At 37.5% G+C, this 17,930-nt stretch overlaps 1 protein-coding gene across 4 annotated transcripts in view; it reads left to right on the forward strand.

The window, feature by feature from the left end:
- The window catches only part of CENPE (centromere protein E), a 79,256-nt gene that overhangs the window by 42,978 nt on the left and 18,348 nt on the right, over positions 1–17,930 (forward strand). For 3 of the 4 annotated variants that reach the window (XM_042935783.1, XM_042935782.1, XM_042935784.1), the window contains 16 exons: positions 39–329; positions 1,854–2,144; positions 2,293–2,451; positions 2,667–2,954; positions 3,106–3,210; positions 3,387–3,674; positions 4,264–4,422; positions 4,820–5,101; positions 5,750–5,908; positions 7,037–7,306; positions 7,936–8,094; positions 8,259–8,549; positions 10,032–10,136; positions 12,082–12,300; positions 14,388–14,585; positions 15,293–15,496. In XM_042935783.1, the coding sequence (XP_042791717.1) occupies positions 39–329; positions 1,854–2,144; positions 2,293–2,451; positions 2,667–2,954; positions 3,106–3,210; positions 3,387–3,674; positions 4,264–4,422; positions 4,820–5,101; positions 5,750–5,908; positions 7,037–7,306; positions 7,936–8,094; positions 8,259–8,549; positions 10,032–10,136; positions 12,082–12,300; positions 14,388–14,585; positions 15,293–15,496 (3,468 nt within the window). The remainder of the gene's footprint in view (positions 1–38; positions 330–1,853; positions 2,145–2,292; positions 2,452–2,666; positions 2,955–3,105; positions 3,211–3,386; positions 3,675–4,263; positions 4,423–4,819; positions 5,102–5,749; positions 5,909–7,036; positions 7,307–7,935; positions 8,095–8,258; positions 8,550–10,031; positions 10,137–12,081; positions 12,301–14,387; positions 14,586–15,292; positions 15,497–17,930) is intronic. The other variant, XM_042935785.1, reaches the window with a different exon arrangement.

Genomic DNA, 17,930 nt, shown 5'->3' on the forward strand with positions numbered 1-17,930 from the left:
TCCAGATAGTAACCTTGGTATTCCATGCATATTACAAGATCCCAGTGCTTCATGAGGAACAGGAACTACTGCCTAATGTGAAAGAAGTCAGTAGTACTCAGGAAACAGGGGATGAACTGGAACTATTAAGGACACAATCCAAAACCAAGGATTCAATGACCCCTGCATGCATAGAAATGGAAAAGCTTGGGTTGACTGAAAAACTTCCAGAAAGTCATGATGAAATAAAATCTCTAACTGATGAAAGAGACAACCTTAGAATGAGAAAAGAAGCAGTTCGGGCTGGACAAGACCAGTTGAAAGAAGACATTAGAGAAACTTTGGCTAAAGTAAGTTTCATCCTTTCCTTCCATTGAACAAGTGTTTTGTAAGAATCAAGTCTTTGGGAAAGGAAGCACTTGTGTTATAGTTAAAATGTTACTACAGTGTTTTCTTTAAATGTCTCAATTATGAAGTGGTTGGAAACAGAACTAAAAATTGCTCACAAATACTAAAAAAAACTATTGAAATTGAGAGAAGATGTTTTAGAGAAGACAGCTGTCTTCTTAAATATTTAAAATGATTTAGAAAAAGCAATGCTAAATTATAAGAAAGGATAAAGCCAGAAAAACTATTTTCTTTCCTTCTTTAAATCTATTCCTGTAGAATCTCATAAAGCACTTCCTCAATACCTGAGACAGAAATCTGAGAATCACCCTTCCCAATATCCTTTCCTCACACTCACCTTATAATCCAAGCACCAAACCTTGTTGATTTTAAGGTGTGTGTGTGTGTGTGTGTGTGTGTGTGTGTGTGTGTGTATGAGAGAGAGAGAAAGAAAGGGAGAGAGAAATCTTCCCTCTTTCTCTCATTGCCAACACTAATCCAAGCCACCATTATTTCTGTCCCTGGCTTTCTGTAGTAGCCTCTTACTGGTCTCCCAGTATTCATTTCTATACTTCTCTAATTCATTCCTCATTCTGAGCCCAAGCAATCCTTTGTTCTTAAAATCTTTTAATAGGGGCACCTGGATGGCACAGTCATTTAAGCATCCGACTCTTGATCTCAGCTCAGGTCATGATCTCACAGTTTGTGAGTTCAAGCCCTGCATCGGGCTCTGCACTGAGGGAGCAGAGCCTGCTTGGGATTCTGTCTCTCCTTCTCTCTGACCCAGCTCTCTCTCTCACTCTCTCTCTTTCAAAATAAATAAATAAAATAAAATAAAAATAAAATAAAATAAACTTTTAATAACCTATCTCTACTCTTGAACCAAAGACCAGAATCCTTCACGTGGCCCATGAGGCCTTGGATCCCAGACCTTGCTGGTCTCCAGCCTTATTTCTGCTCATCTTACCCCTGTTCATCATGCTCCAGCATTGTGCTTCCTCATCTCATGGCTTTTGGGTGTTCTGGTCTCCCTGCCTGCAGCATTTCCCTACTGCCTTGCCCACCTACTGCTGTCATCCTTCATGTCTCAACCAAAGCTTTCCATCCCCCAGGAAGCCCTTCCTAACCACTCAGGGTTGGTTAGGTTGCCACATAACCCTGCAAGAACCCAGCACCCCTGTTTGGTAAGATTTGGCATAATGTCTATCTTTCCCTCTGAAGTGTAAATCTCAAAAAGGCAAGGATCATATAAGTCTCATTTACCAATTTATCTCTAACCTCTGGTAGGATACTGACAGCACACTGAGCCCTCAGGAAAGAAGTGTTCAGTACCTGAGTGATGACAAGTAGGAGAGTGGAAAGAATGCTCTGTAATGAGCCACTGAGTCCTGACTTACTTGTTTTAGAAACTGTCCTGATTTCTTTTCTCTGAAAGTAAAATAAAGTCTCTTTGGATGTCAATTCTCTTGTTGTTTTATTCTTTTAAGATCCGAGAGGCTCAAGACAAACAAGAACGGTCCTTCAATATGGAAGAAGAAGACGGCGCACCTGAGAAAATGATGAGCGAGATGGAGCAACTGAAGGAGCAGCTCAAAGCCACAGAGTCAGCCCTGCAAAGAATGGACGTGGAAAAGCTCGAGATGTCCGAGAGGCTTCAGGAAAGTCGTGATGAACTGAAATGTATAACTAAGGAGAGAGACAACATACAAAGGCTACAAGAAGTTCTTCAGTCCGAAAGCAACCAGCTCAAAGAAAACATGAGGGAAATCATAGCTAAGGTAAGTTTCATCCATCCCCCATGTGCTTTTTTTTTTTTTTTTACTTTTGTAAGCAGATATTTTTGTAAAAACTAAACCTTTGGAAAAAAGAGAGTATAATGGTTATAATGTTTCTGTAAATTTCTTAACATCTCCTCTAATAATGAAGCACCTGGAAACTGAGGAGGAACTGAAAGTTGCTCATCGTCACATGAAGGAACAGGAGGAAACTATTGAGAAGCTAAGAGTGAATCTTTCTGAGACGGAAAATGAGCTGTCCAGCCTTCAAAAAGAATTAGAAATAACTCATGATGAATTACAGAAAAAGGTAAATTGGGGGTGAAGGAAGTGTAGGAAAAAAACCTGAGGGAGCTAGCTAACTGAATTACAGAAACTGTTTTTGCATACTAAATTGTTATGGAGAACATTGTGAGTTCTTTTCATTCAAAAACTAAAACGTATTATATGTGTACACACACACACATATATAAGCATAATTTGTGTGTATGTATATTTTAGCTATTAACTTATTATTATTTTAAGATCCAAGAGCTTCATGCGAAACAGGAACAATTTATTACCACCAAAGAAATCAGTGAGACTCCGGAGAAAATGAGTGCGCTGGAGCAATTAAAGGAACAACTCAAAGTCAAAGATTCATCACTACAAAGTATAGAAAGCGAGAGGCTCCAGTTGACCGAGAAACTCAAGGAAAGTCAAGATAAAATAAAAATTATAATTAAGGAAAGAGATGAACTGAAAAGGATGCAGGAGGCCCTTCAAATGGAGAGAGACCAACTCAAAAAAAACATTAAAGAAATTGTAACTGAAGTAAGTTTCCTTATTCTAATGATTTTTTAGGTATGAAATAGTGGTAAAGTGGTTAACAGTGATATTCACTATTGCTTTATTAATTTCTATCCAATCATAAAGGGACTGAAAATCAAACAGGAACTAAAAAACTACTTATATTCTTTTGAAGGAGTACCAGGAAACCATTAGTACAAGGACTTTTTCAAAGAAGACAGATCAAGAAGCAAATATTCAGAAAGATTTAGAAAATTCAGATGCTGTATCACAAGAAAAGGTAGGTCTTATTAAGTTGGAAACTGACATCTGATTATTGTGTTCCTCATATCCCTGTGGAAGAAAATATTACATACATTAGATAAAATGTAAAGATGATTCACTTGACTCAGAAACAATTCCTCCCTTTCCTAAAAATTTCTGCCTATGTCCTAACTTGTTTTGTTGTTTTCTCAGATGCAAGAACTTCAGCAAAAAGAACGTCAGCTTCTTAAGATGAAGCCTGTCAATGAGACTCAGGAAAAAATGTGTGAAATAGAATACTTGAAGAACCAATTTGAGGCCCAAAAGTCAACTCTGGAAAATATAGAAAAGGAGAATGTAAGGTTAACTCAGAGACTTCACGAAAACCTTGAAGAAATGAGATCTGTTACAAAAGAAAGAGATGATCTTAGGAGTGTAGAGGAGACTCTCAAAGTAGAGAGAGACCAGCTCCAGGAAAACCTGAGAGAAACCATAATTAGAGTGAGTTACTATTTTTCTCCCATCCAGTAAATATGACACTGTGTCCTAAAAGAACCACGGGCGATAGGATTGGTATGAGTGTAAAATTGGTCCAACCTTATGCAAGGTTGGAGGAGGGGATATTTGATAATATCTTCCAAATATTTCAATACGTTTATTCATTGACTCAGAAAGCCCAGTTGTAGCCACTTATCCTGCACACAGTAATGCAATTGTGCAAAGATATCTGTAGAAGAATATTCATTGCAGAAAGTTGTAAGAACAAATCAAAGCAAACCACAAAAACCAGGGAAAATACCAACTGTCCATTAGCAGGAGACTGGTTAATGAGTGCAGCAAACTCAGACCATAGAGTACTAGGCCATGGATAAAGAATGAGGCAGTGCCATGGTGGTGATTTGGAAGTATCCTCTTAAGGAAAGGGGTAAGTTATGGATTAATGTATCTAACATGTATTGATGTTTAAAAGTAACTAGAGGATGAGGCCTAAGGGGGTGGGAGGCATATTTACCTCTTACCCTCTATCTTTCCACACATTGTTTGAACTTTGTCACTCTAAAAAATCATTTTCCTTTCTCTAATGACAAAGGACCTGGAAAAACAAGAGGAACTAAGAATTGCTCACATGCATGTGAAAGAGCACCAGGAGACTATTGATAAACTCCGGGACATTATTTCTGAGAAAACAGATGAAATATCAAATATGCAAACGGATTTAGAAAACACAGATACTGCCTTAAAAGTACAGGTATGGTTTTTATTTGAGAGTTTACATTAGGTCTTTTTTGTAATGAAACAGGATATGAATTAGCCTAAAATCATAGACAAAGATTTGCCTGCTTAATTTAGAAAGTATTATTTATCGGGTGCCTGGGTGGCTCAGTCGATTAAGCATCCGACTTCAGTTCAGGTCATGATCTCACAGTTTGTGGGTTCAAGCCCTGCATCAGGCTCTGTGCTGACAGCCTAAAAGCCTGGAGCCTGCTTCAAATTCTATGTCTCCCTCTCTTTCTGCCCCTCCCTGCTTGCACTGGCTCTCTCTCTCTCTCTCAAAAATAAATAAACATTAAAATTTTTTAAAAAAAAAGAAAGTATTATTTATTAATATCAATCTATATCTTAACTTATTATATGATTATCTTAAGATCCAAGAACTTCAGGAGAAAGAACGTCAACTTCTTAAGGTAAAAAATGATCTCAGAGAAAATATGTATCAAGCAGAGCAATTGAAGAAGCAATTAGAGACCCAGAATTCAACCCTGGAAAGTGTCGAAACTGAGAAGTTAAGGCTGAGTCAGAAACTTCATGAAAACCTTGAAGAAATAAAATGTGTTACTGAGGAGAGAGATGGCCTAAGAAGAGCAGAGGGAACCCTTAGGATGGAGCGAGACCAGCTCAGAGAAAGCCTCAGGGAAAAAGAGGCTAAAGTAAGTTACTCTTCCTCTGCTAGTGAGTAAATGTGTGTTTTTCTGACAGCAGGGAACCGTGCTTTGATGTGAGTGGCACTGTTGATGTGAGTGAACTGATGGAACCTTTTACAAAGGCGGGTAATTTGGTATTGTTCTTCAAAATTTTTAATTCTGTTAGCAGTATTTTCTTTGTGGACTTCATCCTACATGTATATTTATGTACATACACAAACACACACACCACAAGGTGTCCATTGTAGCAATTTGTAATAAAAATTGGGAAACAATCTAAATATCCAATCTAAATATCCAAAACTGGGTAAATATGAACAGTATGTCAGAATACTGTGCAACATAATTAACAAAAAAAAAAGAGATAGGTTTGGATGTTCTAATTTGGAAGCCCAAATAACTTAGAGGGAAAAGCAAGCTGTAGAATAGTATATGTATCATGTATTTGCCTCTGAAAAGTAGGAGTAGATTGTGGGGAGGTGAGGACAGGGAAAGGGATGAAGGGAAAGCTTGTAACTTTCTAACATCTAAGATGTAGCTTAAGAAGTAATAGTTTTATTATTTTTACTAAGAAAATATCACTTTTCTAAAAAAAAAAAATACTAGTTAATGTTAAGCTATGTCACCATTCTTAAAATTTCTCTAATGACAAAGGACCTAGAAAAACAAGAGGAACTAAGAATTGCTCACATGCATGTGAAAGAGCACCAGGAGACTATTGATAAACTCCGGGGCATTGTTTCTGAGAAGACAGATGAAATATCAAATATGCAAATGGATTTAGAAAATTCAAACGCTAAATTACAAGAAAAGGTATGAAGAAGGTGCTTGTTTGGGTATTTGATTTAATTTATATATTTTTTAACGTTTATTTATTTTTGAGAGAGAGAGACCGAGAACAAGCATGGGAGAGGCAGAGAAAGGTAGACACAGAACCCGAAGCAGGCTCCAGGCTCTGAGCTGTCAGCACAGAGCCCAATGCGGGGCTCGAACCCACGAACCGTGAGATCGTGACCTGAGCCGAAGTTGGACACTTAACCGACTGAGCCACCCAGGTGCCCCTGGGTATTTGATTTATTCGTGCCTAAACTCATATGGGGATGTAAAATGGTTTAACCACATTGAAAACATCCTGATAGTTTTTACTAATGCTGGACATACACCTGCCTATGGCTCAGTATTTCTATTTCTTGGATATGTACCTGAGAGAAAAGAGTGCATACTTTCACATAAAGCTGTGTACAAGAATGTTCATAACAGTTCTAATCATAACAGCAAAAAATGGAAAACAAGTGAAATGCCTATCAACAGGAAAATGGATAAATACATTGTGATTTTTTTTTTAAAGACAGTTCTTTTTCTTAATTTTTTTTTTAACGTTTATTTATTTTTGAGACGGAGACAGAGCATGAATGGGGGAGGGTCAGAGAGAGAGGGAGACACAGAATCTGAAACAGGCTCCAGGCTCTGAACTGTCAGCCCAGAGCCTGATGCGGGGCTCAAACTCACGGACCGCGAGATTATGGACTATGAGATTATGACCTGAGCCAAAGTCGGACGCTTAACCGACTGAGCCAACCAGGCGCCCCGTGATTTTTTAACTTCAAAAGCAGGCAAGACTCATCTAGGATGAAAACAGTTCAGAATAGTGGTTAACTCTAAGAGGGGGCACACAGAACCTTAAGGGGTGCTAGAAATGTTTGATATTTTAATCTGGGTTGTAATTATATAGATGTATACATATGTGGAGAATAATTTAGCAATACACTTAAGATTAGTGTATTTATGTATATTATACTTCAAAAGAAAATAAGTTTTGTGTGGAATTATGCAAAATATTAATGAGTGACATGGGAAAACTGTCTTAATTTCGAAATTATTTTTTATCCTTCCCTTAAAAACTGTCTGTATCCTAACATGTTATATTATGCTTATCTTAAGATTCAGCAACTTAAGGCAAATGAACATCAACTTTTTAAGTTAAAGGAAGATGTCAGTGAGACACAGAAAAAAATGTCTGAAATAGAGCGATTAAAGAAACAATTCAAGGACCAAAGTTTAACTCTGGATAAAATAGAAATGGAGAACTTAAATTTGGCCCAGCAGCTTCATGAAAACCTTGAAGAAATGAAATCTATAATGAAAGAAAGAGATAATCTGAAATTGGAGAGAGACCAGCTCAAGGAAGACCTACAGAAAACCATAGCTAGAGTGAGTTGGACTCTTTCTACCTGTCCAATAAACATGTTTTTAGTATAAGAAGCTTCCTTCTTTGGAAATAAATAATAACTGTTGGTGAAACTGTAAATGTTATAAACTTTCAGGGAGACAGTTTGACAATGCCTTATTAAAGATTTATCAGCGTATATATCTGCTACTGCGATTCCACTTTGTAGGAATTTATCCTACCAATATATTCACACATTTGGGCAGAAATACAACAGCACTCACTGCAACGTTGTCTGTGCTGACAAGTCTGGAAGCAATCCAAGTGTCCACTAATAAGGCACTGGCTAAGTGGGGTTCATCTGTATGATGGAGTACTTAGCATGAGAAGAGGGCCCTCTTTCTGTGATAGTGATGTAGAATGATGTCCAAGTGGTATGAGAGAAAGGAGAGCAGTTGGCAGAGTTCACTGGGAAACCCAGCTACGATGGGTGAGGCTGGGGACAGGGACTTGACTTTATAGCCTTCTGTACTGCTCTCATTTGGGGGTGCTGTGCTGCTTGTTTTTAACTGGGAGCATGCATTTTTTAAGATTTTGTCTAACTAGTTCATCATTAAGAAAAGGTAATGTGCCTTTACATCATAATATTTCTTCATTTCTTCTAATAATGAAGGATCTAGAAACACAACAAGAACTAAAAGTTGCCCATATGCATTTGAAAGAATACCAAGAAACTACTGATAAATTCAGGCAGAGAGTTTCAGAAAAGACAACTCAGATTTCAAATATTCAAAAGAGTTTAAATAAATCTAAAGATGAATTACAGAAAAAGGTACATGTCATTTTGTTCTTTGGGGAGTAACTGTGTCCAAAATCACTTGGGGAATGAGAAAGAATATAAATACAGATATTTAGAGATAGAAATAGATGTACATATATAACAAATAGACACAGGAATTCTTTTTGCATTCTAACTTGTTTTATAATTATCTCAAGATACAAGAACTTCAGAAAAAAGAGCTTCAACTTCTTAAAATGAAAGAAGATGTCAATAAAACCCATAAAAATATAAACAGAATGGAACGATTGAAGCAGCAGTTTGAGGCCCAAACTTTATCTATGCAAAGTGTGGAAGCGGATAACTTACACTTGACTAAGAAACTTCATAAAAGACTTGAAGAACTCAGAATTGTAGCTGAGGAAAGAGATGAGCTAAGGAGGATAAAAGAGTCTCTGAAAATGGAAAGAGACCAATTCAGAGAAACGTTAAGAGAAATGATAGCTAGAGTGAGTTCAGAATCTTCCTTATCTAGTAACTGTAAGAATCAAGCTTTCTTGACAAGGGGAACAATTTGGGTTTTTTGTTGTGGGGCTTGGGGATTTGTTTTTTGTTGTTTTGGGTGTTTTTTTTTTTTCTTTTCTTTTTGGAAACTTCTACATACAGGGAAGGATAATGGGAAAACTATTACTATAATTTTTCACACAAAAGAAAATACAGTTTTAAAAGAAGCCAAAATATTTCTCAGAAAATACCATTTTATTTATTTTTTTTTATTTTAAATAGTTTTTTTTTTTAATTTTTTCTTTAATCTTTATTTATTTTTGAGAGAGAGAGACAGTGTGTGAGCAGGGGAGGAGTAGAGAGAGAGGGAGACACAGAATCTGAAGCAGGTTCCAGGCTCTGAACTGTCAGAACAGAGCCTGACGCGGGGCTTGAACTCAGGAACAGTGAGATCATGACCTGAGCCGAAGTCGGACACTTAACCGACTGAGCCACCCAGGTGCCCCCCATTTTATTTATTTTTAAGAAAAGATTTGTTACATAAAGCAGACTATTTTCTTTAATGTAATTTTTAAAAGGGCTTTTTCACCAGGAAATGGCATTATCCTTAAGGAAGAAATATTTGAAGGACTAGATCTGTAGAAGAGTAAGTGCGCCATTTCTCTGCCTCTACGTGACAGAGTTTTAGGCATAGGCTCATCTCGTCCCTCAGAGAAGTGGCCAGATACACAGAGGAAAGAAGTTCATCCAGTAGGACTGTAGGTATTTAGAATCACATGTCTTAAAAAGCCCAATTGAACCCTCAAGAAAATAACATAAAATTCAGACAAATATGAAATCTGTAAGAAATCTTTTTTATTCTCATAATTCAACAACAGAGCAGAAGACCATGTCATCTGCAACATTAGTAGAAACATGAGACCCTTGGGAATCATTGTTATGTGAGCCCTTTATAAAAAGATTTAATTCATTCAACAAATATTTATTAAACAATCATTCTTCTAAGTACTGTAGTAAATAAGTGGGAGAAAAGGTTTTAGGTCGTACTTCGAATCAGAAGTCCAAGATCTAACAGGATATGCATTTTCTATTCCAAGGAGCTGGGAAGAGTGAACAGAGATATTTCAGGTGGTTTGGTAGCGTATTATTTGGCAGCAATTCAGAGACTAATTCTAATTCAGAGACTTGGAATAGTAGGAACCAGATATAAACCTAAAGTGTAATTTGCAGTTGTGATGGTTATGGGGATAAATCCTATCTCCAAAAATATGTGGTTTTTCCACATTTTTTCTTAGTGAGTCAAGGCCACTTACTACTTAGTGGTACTGTTACTCATTTTCTGACCATTTTTCACTTTGTTTTTGAGTTACAAGTTTATAATTCCATTATTGAAATGATGTGAAAAAATGTAAGTGGACAAGTATATAGACATTAAATGTGAATGTAGTTATAGTTGACGCCTTGTTTATTTCTTTGTATCAAAACAGGACCAACAGAACCATAAAGAGGTAGTAAAATATGAAAAAAAGTTACCATGTAATGGGAAACACCACCTCACAGAAAGCCTGAGAGACAAGTGCTCTAGGATAAAAGTAAGTGTCCCATGTTAAAATTACAAATAAATATTGGTACCCTTCCAGAGGCCTAGAATGGAGCCTCTGGGGAATGAGTAGATAGTGCTCAAAGTTTTTTTCAACTTTCTAATCTAGTATAGGTGTGCAAGTATGTGCATATGTATGTACATAAACACACAAAATGGGGGGAGGGGGTGATTTTAAGGCCCCACTGGAAAGATGATATTTGAGAAAATACCCGAAAGAGATAAAGGATTGAGCCACATAGCTATCTGGGGGAAGAACGGGATAAGAAGAGAAAATAGCAAGTAAAAGCTCCTGAGGCAAAAGCCTGCCTGGTGGGTTCCAGGAACATCCAACAAGGGAGAAAGCTAATAAGAAATGAGGTCCGAGAGTTCATGAAGAAGATGCAGGCTGTGCAGCCTTGAAAGATCTTTGGGTTTTAGTCTGAGTGAGATGGAGATTTATTGACAAGTTCTGACCATGAGAGAGACATTATCTGACTTACATTTTAGAGGGATGACTCTGATTGTTGTGTTGGAAACAGAGTGGAAGCAGGAAGAGCATCTGAGAGAAAAATTTCAATAAGCCAGGCAAAGTTGATGGCGGCTCAGCTCAGAGAAGAATCAGTGGAGTAGTGAGAAATGTTTGGATTCTAAATGTATATTGAGGGGAAAAGCCAACAGGATTTACCGTCTCGTTCCAACTAGAATGCAAGATCCCTAAAGATGTTGTGTGTTTTCTGTGGCTATATCACTTAGCACATTCCTAATGGAACATGTATTTATTAAAAGTACAAATGAATGATTACACAGTGCTGCTTCATACTGTAACATGATTCATACTAGGACCAAAGGCAGGAAATGAATGTACAGCTAGCTTTTCCTTAAGTTATTAAAAAGGAAGCTCATTATTGTCAGAAGCCCCTTGTTTTATTATTTAGCACCCTGAATTAAACATGTTATTTGTTACATGACTGTAGCAATATGTACTACTGTGTTCTTCCACCTGCGCTTTGACCAGTGTGTCCCCTGCTTGGCCTCTAATCATTTGAACTTACAGACCAGGCTTGTTGGGTGTCTACCATATGCTAGGCACTATATCAGTTCTTTATCTCATGAGATACTTTTTATTGCTCCATTTACAAAGACACTGAGGCTTGGAGAGGAAGTTTAGTCGTTGCTCAAGGTCATATAGCTAGTAGGTTGGTAGAATCAGGACATGAAATCAAGTATAAGTTTAGAATTTGAGTTTAGAAACATTTTTACAAATATAATTTTATTTCCCTTAAGCTATAATGTCTGTGTATATTTCATAGATTACATAGATATGGATATCATATTTACTTTCCCCTAGAAAAGTTTGTGGGACTCATTATAGTCTTTATTTTGTTTTTGGGAAAATGGCTCAATGATATCTGTAGTCAGGAAGTAGCAGAGATAGAACCTGAACTCTAACTGATAAAAGGTTCGAAAACTCAGATTCTAGGCAGAGAAATAGAAATGTGTAGAGAGGCTGCACCAAGCTGACAAATAGTTCGATTTTTCGTCACTTGTTTTACCTGGAAACTCACACTGCCTGCTGTGAACATGAGCCAGCATTCAGTCTTGAACTATAATATAGACTAGATTGAATTCACTCAAATTTATCTTTAGACTTTGAGATGGTCATTTAAATCATGAATGCATAAAGAACTAAAAGAAAATGTATCAAAATGTTAATAGGGATTGTTTCTGGTTTTCTGTGTTATATTTAAAATTTTTAAATTTTTAAAATAATTAAATAGTATTTCTGTAATCCAAAATCAATAAGAGATCCTTCCCCCCCTTTTTTTTAACACAAACATCTTAATTTGTTTCTGCATTACAGAAAATATTAAGCATAAGTTTTGTTAAAATTCTAGGGCAAGGACTATTTTTGTTACATTAGAATGAATTGTTAAATGAATTCTAATTTTCCTTAGGAGCTTCTGAAGAGATACTCAGAGATGTATAATCATTATGAGTGCTTAGATAGACTATCCCTTGACTTGGAGAAGGAAGTTGAAACCCAAAAAGAGCTTTCAATTAGAGTGAGAGCAAACCTCTCACTTCCGTATCCACAAATCAAACAAATTCAAAAACTTCTTACTGCAAACCAGAGATGTTCAATGGAATTCCACAGAGTCATGAAGAAACTTCAGGTACCACGTTTCTTAGTAATATCTTTGTAAATACTGCTATAATTGGTTTTAACATCAGTATATCTAAGTCCTACTTTGGGAGTTGGCATATTTGCTATTTAGTGTATTTACTACCAAATTAAGGGTTATATGGGTCTCAGCATAGTATGTGCAAAATCCAGTATGCATCTAGGACCTGTTCATTCAACAAAACTTGAGCTCTCCCTGTGAATCTGGATACTGCCAAGGTGCTCAGGAGACAGGTAGGAATAACATCTCAGTTATCTCCTGGTCTAGTGCATGAAGCAGATATATAAGCAGGTAGTCTAAGTGTGGTGATGGAGGTACGTGCAGATTGTTGACATACCAGATAAAGAGTCACAGAAGGTGAGACTGCAGTAGAAGCTGGACTGAGCAACAGTGATTGCAGTCCATTTTGCAGATGATGGAGAGCCACTGGACAGTTATTTTAAGTAGTGGCAGTAGCACGATCATACCATTTTAGCTACTTCACCATAGAAAAACAATGAGTTTGTGGCAGACAGAAGAGACAAAAAGCAGTTACAGTGGTCAGATGAGATACTATAGGTGACTCTTTTACCAGAAAAAGATTCACAGGGATGGGGAGGACAAAAGAAATTAAAGAAATATTCAGCAGCTTGGGATGCCTGTGTGGCTTAGTTGGTTAAGCGTCTGACTCTAGATTTTGGCTCAGTTCATGAGCTCAGGGTTCATGAGATCGAGCCCCACTTTGGGCTCTGTGCTGATGGCATAGAGCCTGCTTGGGATTCTTTGTCTCCCTCTCTTTCTGCCCCTCCCCCACTCACGTGTGCTTGCTCACTCTCAAAATAAACTTAAAGAAAAAAAAAAGTTTGGAATTCATCAGCTTATAGTTGCTAGATAATATAACATATGTGAGTAAGGTCACCCAGAAACCATAATAGAAGAATAAGAGCCATGGGATAAGAAGAGAGATCTAGAGAAGATAAATTTTCCAGTCAGTAGCAGTAAAGACAGCAACATGTGGGTTTGAGGCTGGAAACGTCAAAGGAACAGAAAAAAATCAAGCAAAAGTGCTGTTGCTCAAGTCAGTAGAGGACAAACATGTCAAAGATAAAGTGGTCAAGAGTGTCAGATACTTCATGCAGCCAGAATATGAACTGAACAGATGCCCTCAAGTTGTTGATTGATAATGGAGCTCATTGGTGACTTTCTCAGAGCAGTTTTAGTTGCGTGCTTAGGAAGGGCCAGATTATAAGAGGTTACGAAGTAGTGGAAGACTGAGGAAGGAGGGAGGGAGTTGGTATTTGTCTTTCCTAGGTAGTTTGCTTCTCAAGCCCTGATATTCCTTTTTTTTTTTTTTTAAGTTTATTTATTTTGAAAGAGGCAGTGTGTGCATGCAGAGAAAGGGCAGAGAAAGAGAGGGAGAGAGAGAAAACCAAGCAGGCTCCACACTGTTAGCGCAAAGCCTGACACAGAGCTTGATCCCACTAACCATGAGAGCATGACCTGAGCCAAGATCAAGAGCTGGGTGCTCAACCAACAGAGCTACCCAGGTGCCCCAGGCCCTGAAATTTTTCCACAAATCCAGGCAATCAGATATCCAGAATTTATCCAAGAGGTCCATGGAACACATGGCATTCAGATTATTGTTACCTTGATGCCAAACATCTAACTACATGTAGAAAGTACATCTTGAGGCTGGCATACCCATTTTGGTTACCCAATCAAGGTATGCAGGACAGGATGTTGAAAATGAATCTCAAGCTTCTAGCTGGGAAACATGGGTGATTGGTAGAGAAAGGTGAGTTTCTAGGGAAAGAGATTATGTTACATTTTAATATTGAATGTAAGGTAATTGTTGAACATCTATGAGATGTATCCAGTAGGGAGTCCAAAGTAAGGAACTTGAAGTCTGGAAGTTCTTCTCCCAAGATACTGAGAGGAGAAAACTGGGGATAGAGAGAGGCTCTTTCCTTCTTCCTCACTTACCAGAGGATATAGATAAAGAAGAGATGCCATCCCACCTCTTAGTCTTGAGGGTTTAAAACTTCCTCTAAATGTGATAAAAAGTTCATTTCCCAATTTGTTTAATGTTTTTCTGTAAGTATGTGTTAAGCCATGTTACAAAGATAAAGGAAGAACACCATGAATCCATCAATAAATTTGAAGTGTTTTTTATTGACGAAGTGGAAAAGCAAAATGAACTGCTAATTAAAATACAACACCTTCAACAAGATTATGATGTGCCATCCAGAGAATTAACAGACCTTAAATTGAGCCAGAATATGGATCTACATATTGAGGTATCATTTATTTAAATGGTTTCATTAGATTTTAGGCCTTTATGTCACATAGAGAAGGTACCTTTCCATGTGCTTAGAGCCATTTTTCATTTTCCAGAAATTAAAACTAGGTTGCAGGGTGACAGGTGGCTAGATGTAAAGAGTGTCACATAATGGACTAATCTCCTTTTTCAGGACTCCACAGATACAGGAAATAGATTTAGTACCAACAAGTGGGAATTCATAGAACCCCAGAATAAGTTTGCAAATGCTTTCTAAACCTAGATCTGTGGCTGGGAGTCAGGAACATTTTTATTGCAGTAACTCCATATGGAGTGCCTTGCTCTCACCCAGCAGTGTGAGGCTGGCATCCAACTCCCAACACGTATGTGAGACCTGAGTGCACAGGAAAGCTACATGCAGAAGCACTTCGTATATTGTGATTATTGGTCACAGACAGTTTTGACAGTTAATTCTAACAGGCAGAATTCACAGACATTCCTCTTAGATGGCCTATACTGCCAAAAATTTATTATTCAAATCACTAGAATAAAGTTTTAAATTAGAATTACATTTCTAATGTAATTAGAATAAATTAGAATTATATTTATTTCAAAATATTAAGAATGAAAGTTCAGTAAGATATTTTCCCCTCTTTGATATCTATATGATATTTAGGTGAAAACTTTCCTAATGTCCAGGTGATTAAATACTTATTTTTCACACAGGAAATTCTCAAAGATCTTTCAGAAAATGACTTCCACTGCATAAAGGCTGAATTTCAACAAGTGCTAAGTAATACGAAAGAAATGACCCAGTTTTTGGAAGAATGGTTGAATACTCATTTTGATACAGAAAAGCTTAAAAATGGCATCCAGAAAGAAAATGATAGGATTTGTCAAGTGAATAACTTCTATAATAACAAGATAATTGTAAGTAATGATTTTCTTTTGTGCTACCTCATTCTTTTTTGTTGTTTGCTCTGATTTTTCCACCTTTCTTAAAAAAGACTTAGAACAACTTAATCTTAGGTATGCTTTCTGTAATTTACTTGTATATACTTCATTTTTTTATTTGGAAAAAATTATGTAAAACATGTTCTTCCTCTTATATGTTATGTATGCTTCTTTAAGATAATTAAAGATAATCAACTGACACTTGTAAGGAAGATAAAATTAGGAGGCTTGGGAGACTTAGTTGGTTAAATATCCGACTCTTGGTTTCACTCAGGTCATGATCTCATGGTTTGTGAGTTCGAGTCCCACCTTGGACTCTGCACTGACAGCACGGAGCCTGCTTGGGAATCTGCACCCTGCCCCCCTGCCCTCCCCCCGCCATCCCCCCCCCGCCCTCCCCCCGCCATCCCCCCCCCCCCCCCGCTGTTCCTTACCTGCTTGTGCTTGCTCTCCCTCTCAAAATAAACTTAAAAAAAAAAAAAGGATAAAATCTTGGGGTGTAATAATTAATCAGTTTCCACTTATGAAATCTTGAATCCTCTTTCCTTTCCCAGTTCTCACTGCTTCTGTAGGAATTGAGCCTTTTCCCCCCAGTAGCCTCAACAGGGTAAGACATGAGCCTGATTCAGGGCTGCAGGCAGCACCTGTGGTCATGCCATAGACAAGCCTGGCCAACTCCTTGGCGGAGGCCTCATTTGCTTTTCATGTTGGTGGTATCACTACCATATGCACTGATCCTTCAACTCTGAGGTTCAGAGATATGGTTTATACCTCTGTTCCTGAGGTGACTGGCTCCAGTGTATAGATTCACAAGAACCAACATTGCTGAAGATCATTTTTGTTAATTTGTTGTACTTTCCATTGATGAGGATATCATTCTGCTTTCTTTTTTTTTTTTTAATTTTTGTAATGTTTATTTATTTTTGAGACAGAGAGAGACAGAGCATGAACGGGGGAGGGGCAGAGAGAGAGGGAGACACAGAATCAGAAGCAGGCTCCAGGCTCTGAGCTGTCAGCACAGAGCCCGACGCGGGGCTTGAACTCACAGACCATGAGATCATGACCTGAGCCGAAGTTGGCTCAACTGACTGAGCCACCCAGACGCCCCTCATTCTGCTTTCTGAAGTAATCCCTATCTCTATACCTGGTAAAATACACAGTAATCAGAAAGTTGCTTGTGTACATGGAACTGGAGCAAGGGGAGCTAGATTAACATCACAGCTTCTAAGATTAATTTCATATTTCATATGTTTGGGCAGTTCTTTTTTGACACTTTAATTTCATCTAGAAACTATACTTAAATCACACTGAAGTATAGGTAATATTTTCAAAAGCTGTTTTCCTATGGAGAGTCATTCCCATTTGTTAAATACCTCAAGCTAGCAGAATAGTATGAGCTATTTCAGGGCGGGGGCAGGGGAAGAGTCCACAATCAACGGAAAAGTATAAAACCAATATTTGGCTAAGATAATCCCCATATAATTCAGTGTTTTTCTTGTAATATTGAGGGCCTAGTTGGGAGTAGAAAGTAGGGATTCCTACTGTGTGGATGAGCATAGATATGTGGCTTCTTCCAGCACCCTGAGAATAGGAAATGATAACTTCGTATGGTGTGAGGCCAGTAGTCTAGAACCCAGGAAAGTCCAGGATGCCAGCCAAGAACACAACTAAGTTAGCATCCAAGTCTGATAGAAGTGCCTTAAAGCCACAAAGTTATAGATAAAACCAATAAGGCATTCATGATGAGCAAAAATACATCCCATAACAATTAGGAAGTAAAAAGATATGAGTAATTTCAGAGTTAGCGAAGGTATTGATTGACTATTATTTCCTGCACAGAAATATAAGATTTTCAGATTACCAAAAGTCAGTGAACTATTTTCCCTATAAACATTGAGATTTGAAATGAAACAGGAAAATAGATTGCTGTTAAGTTTATTGAATATGCTCTGCTATTACACATCAGTTAATGTTTATATAGGACATTATAAATATCATAATACAGGAAGGAGCACAGTCGGTTAAGCATCTGACTTTGGCTTAGGGTATGATCTCCCGGTTCATGAGTTTGAGCCCCTCATCAGACTCTGTGCTGACAGATCCTTTGTCCCCCTTGCCCCTCTCGTGCATACATGCTTGTATACACTCTCTCTCTAGGATAAATAAACATTAAAAAAATTGAATAACAAATGTCATAATACATAATAACTTTAACCTGTACAGTTTTGCAGATTCCTCTCCATAATGTTAGCACTGATTTAATAAAGTGAGGTTTATCATCTTGCAAATCAATGTGAATCCTCTCCAGTCCTTATTTTTTATTCTCATCAATATCCAGCATCTTCTGTAGTTTTAGAAACTGATGCAAACCACAAAGAATGTTCACATTCTTTGAAAGTACTATTCTAGA

The sequence above is a fragment of the Panthera leo genome, chromosome B1 (genome assembly GCF_018350215.1).
Source record: "Panthera leo isolate Ple1 chromosome B1, P.leo_Ple1_pat1.1, whole genome shotgun sequence".
NCBI classification, from domain to species: domain Eukaryota; kingdom Metazoa; phylum Chordata; class Mammalia; order Carnivora; family Felidae; genus Panthera; species Panthera leo.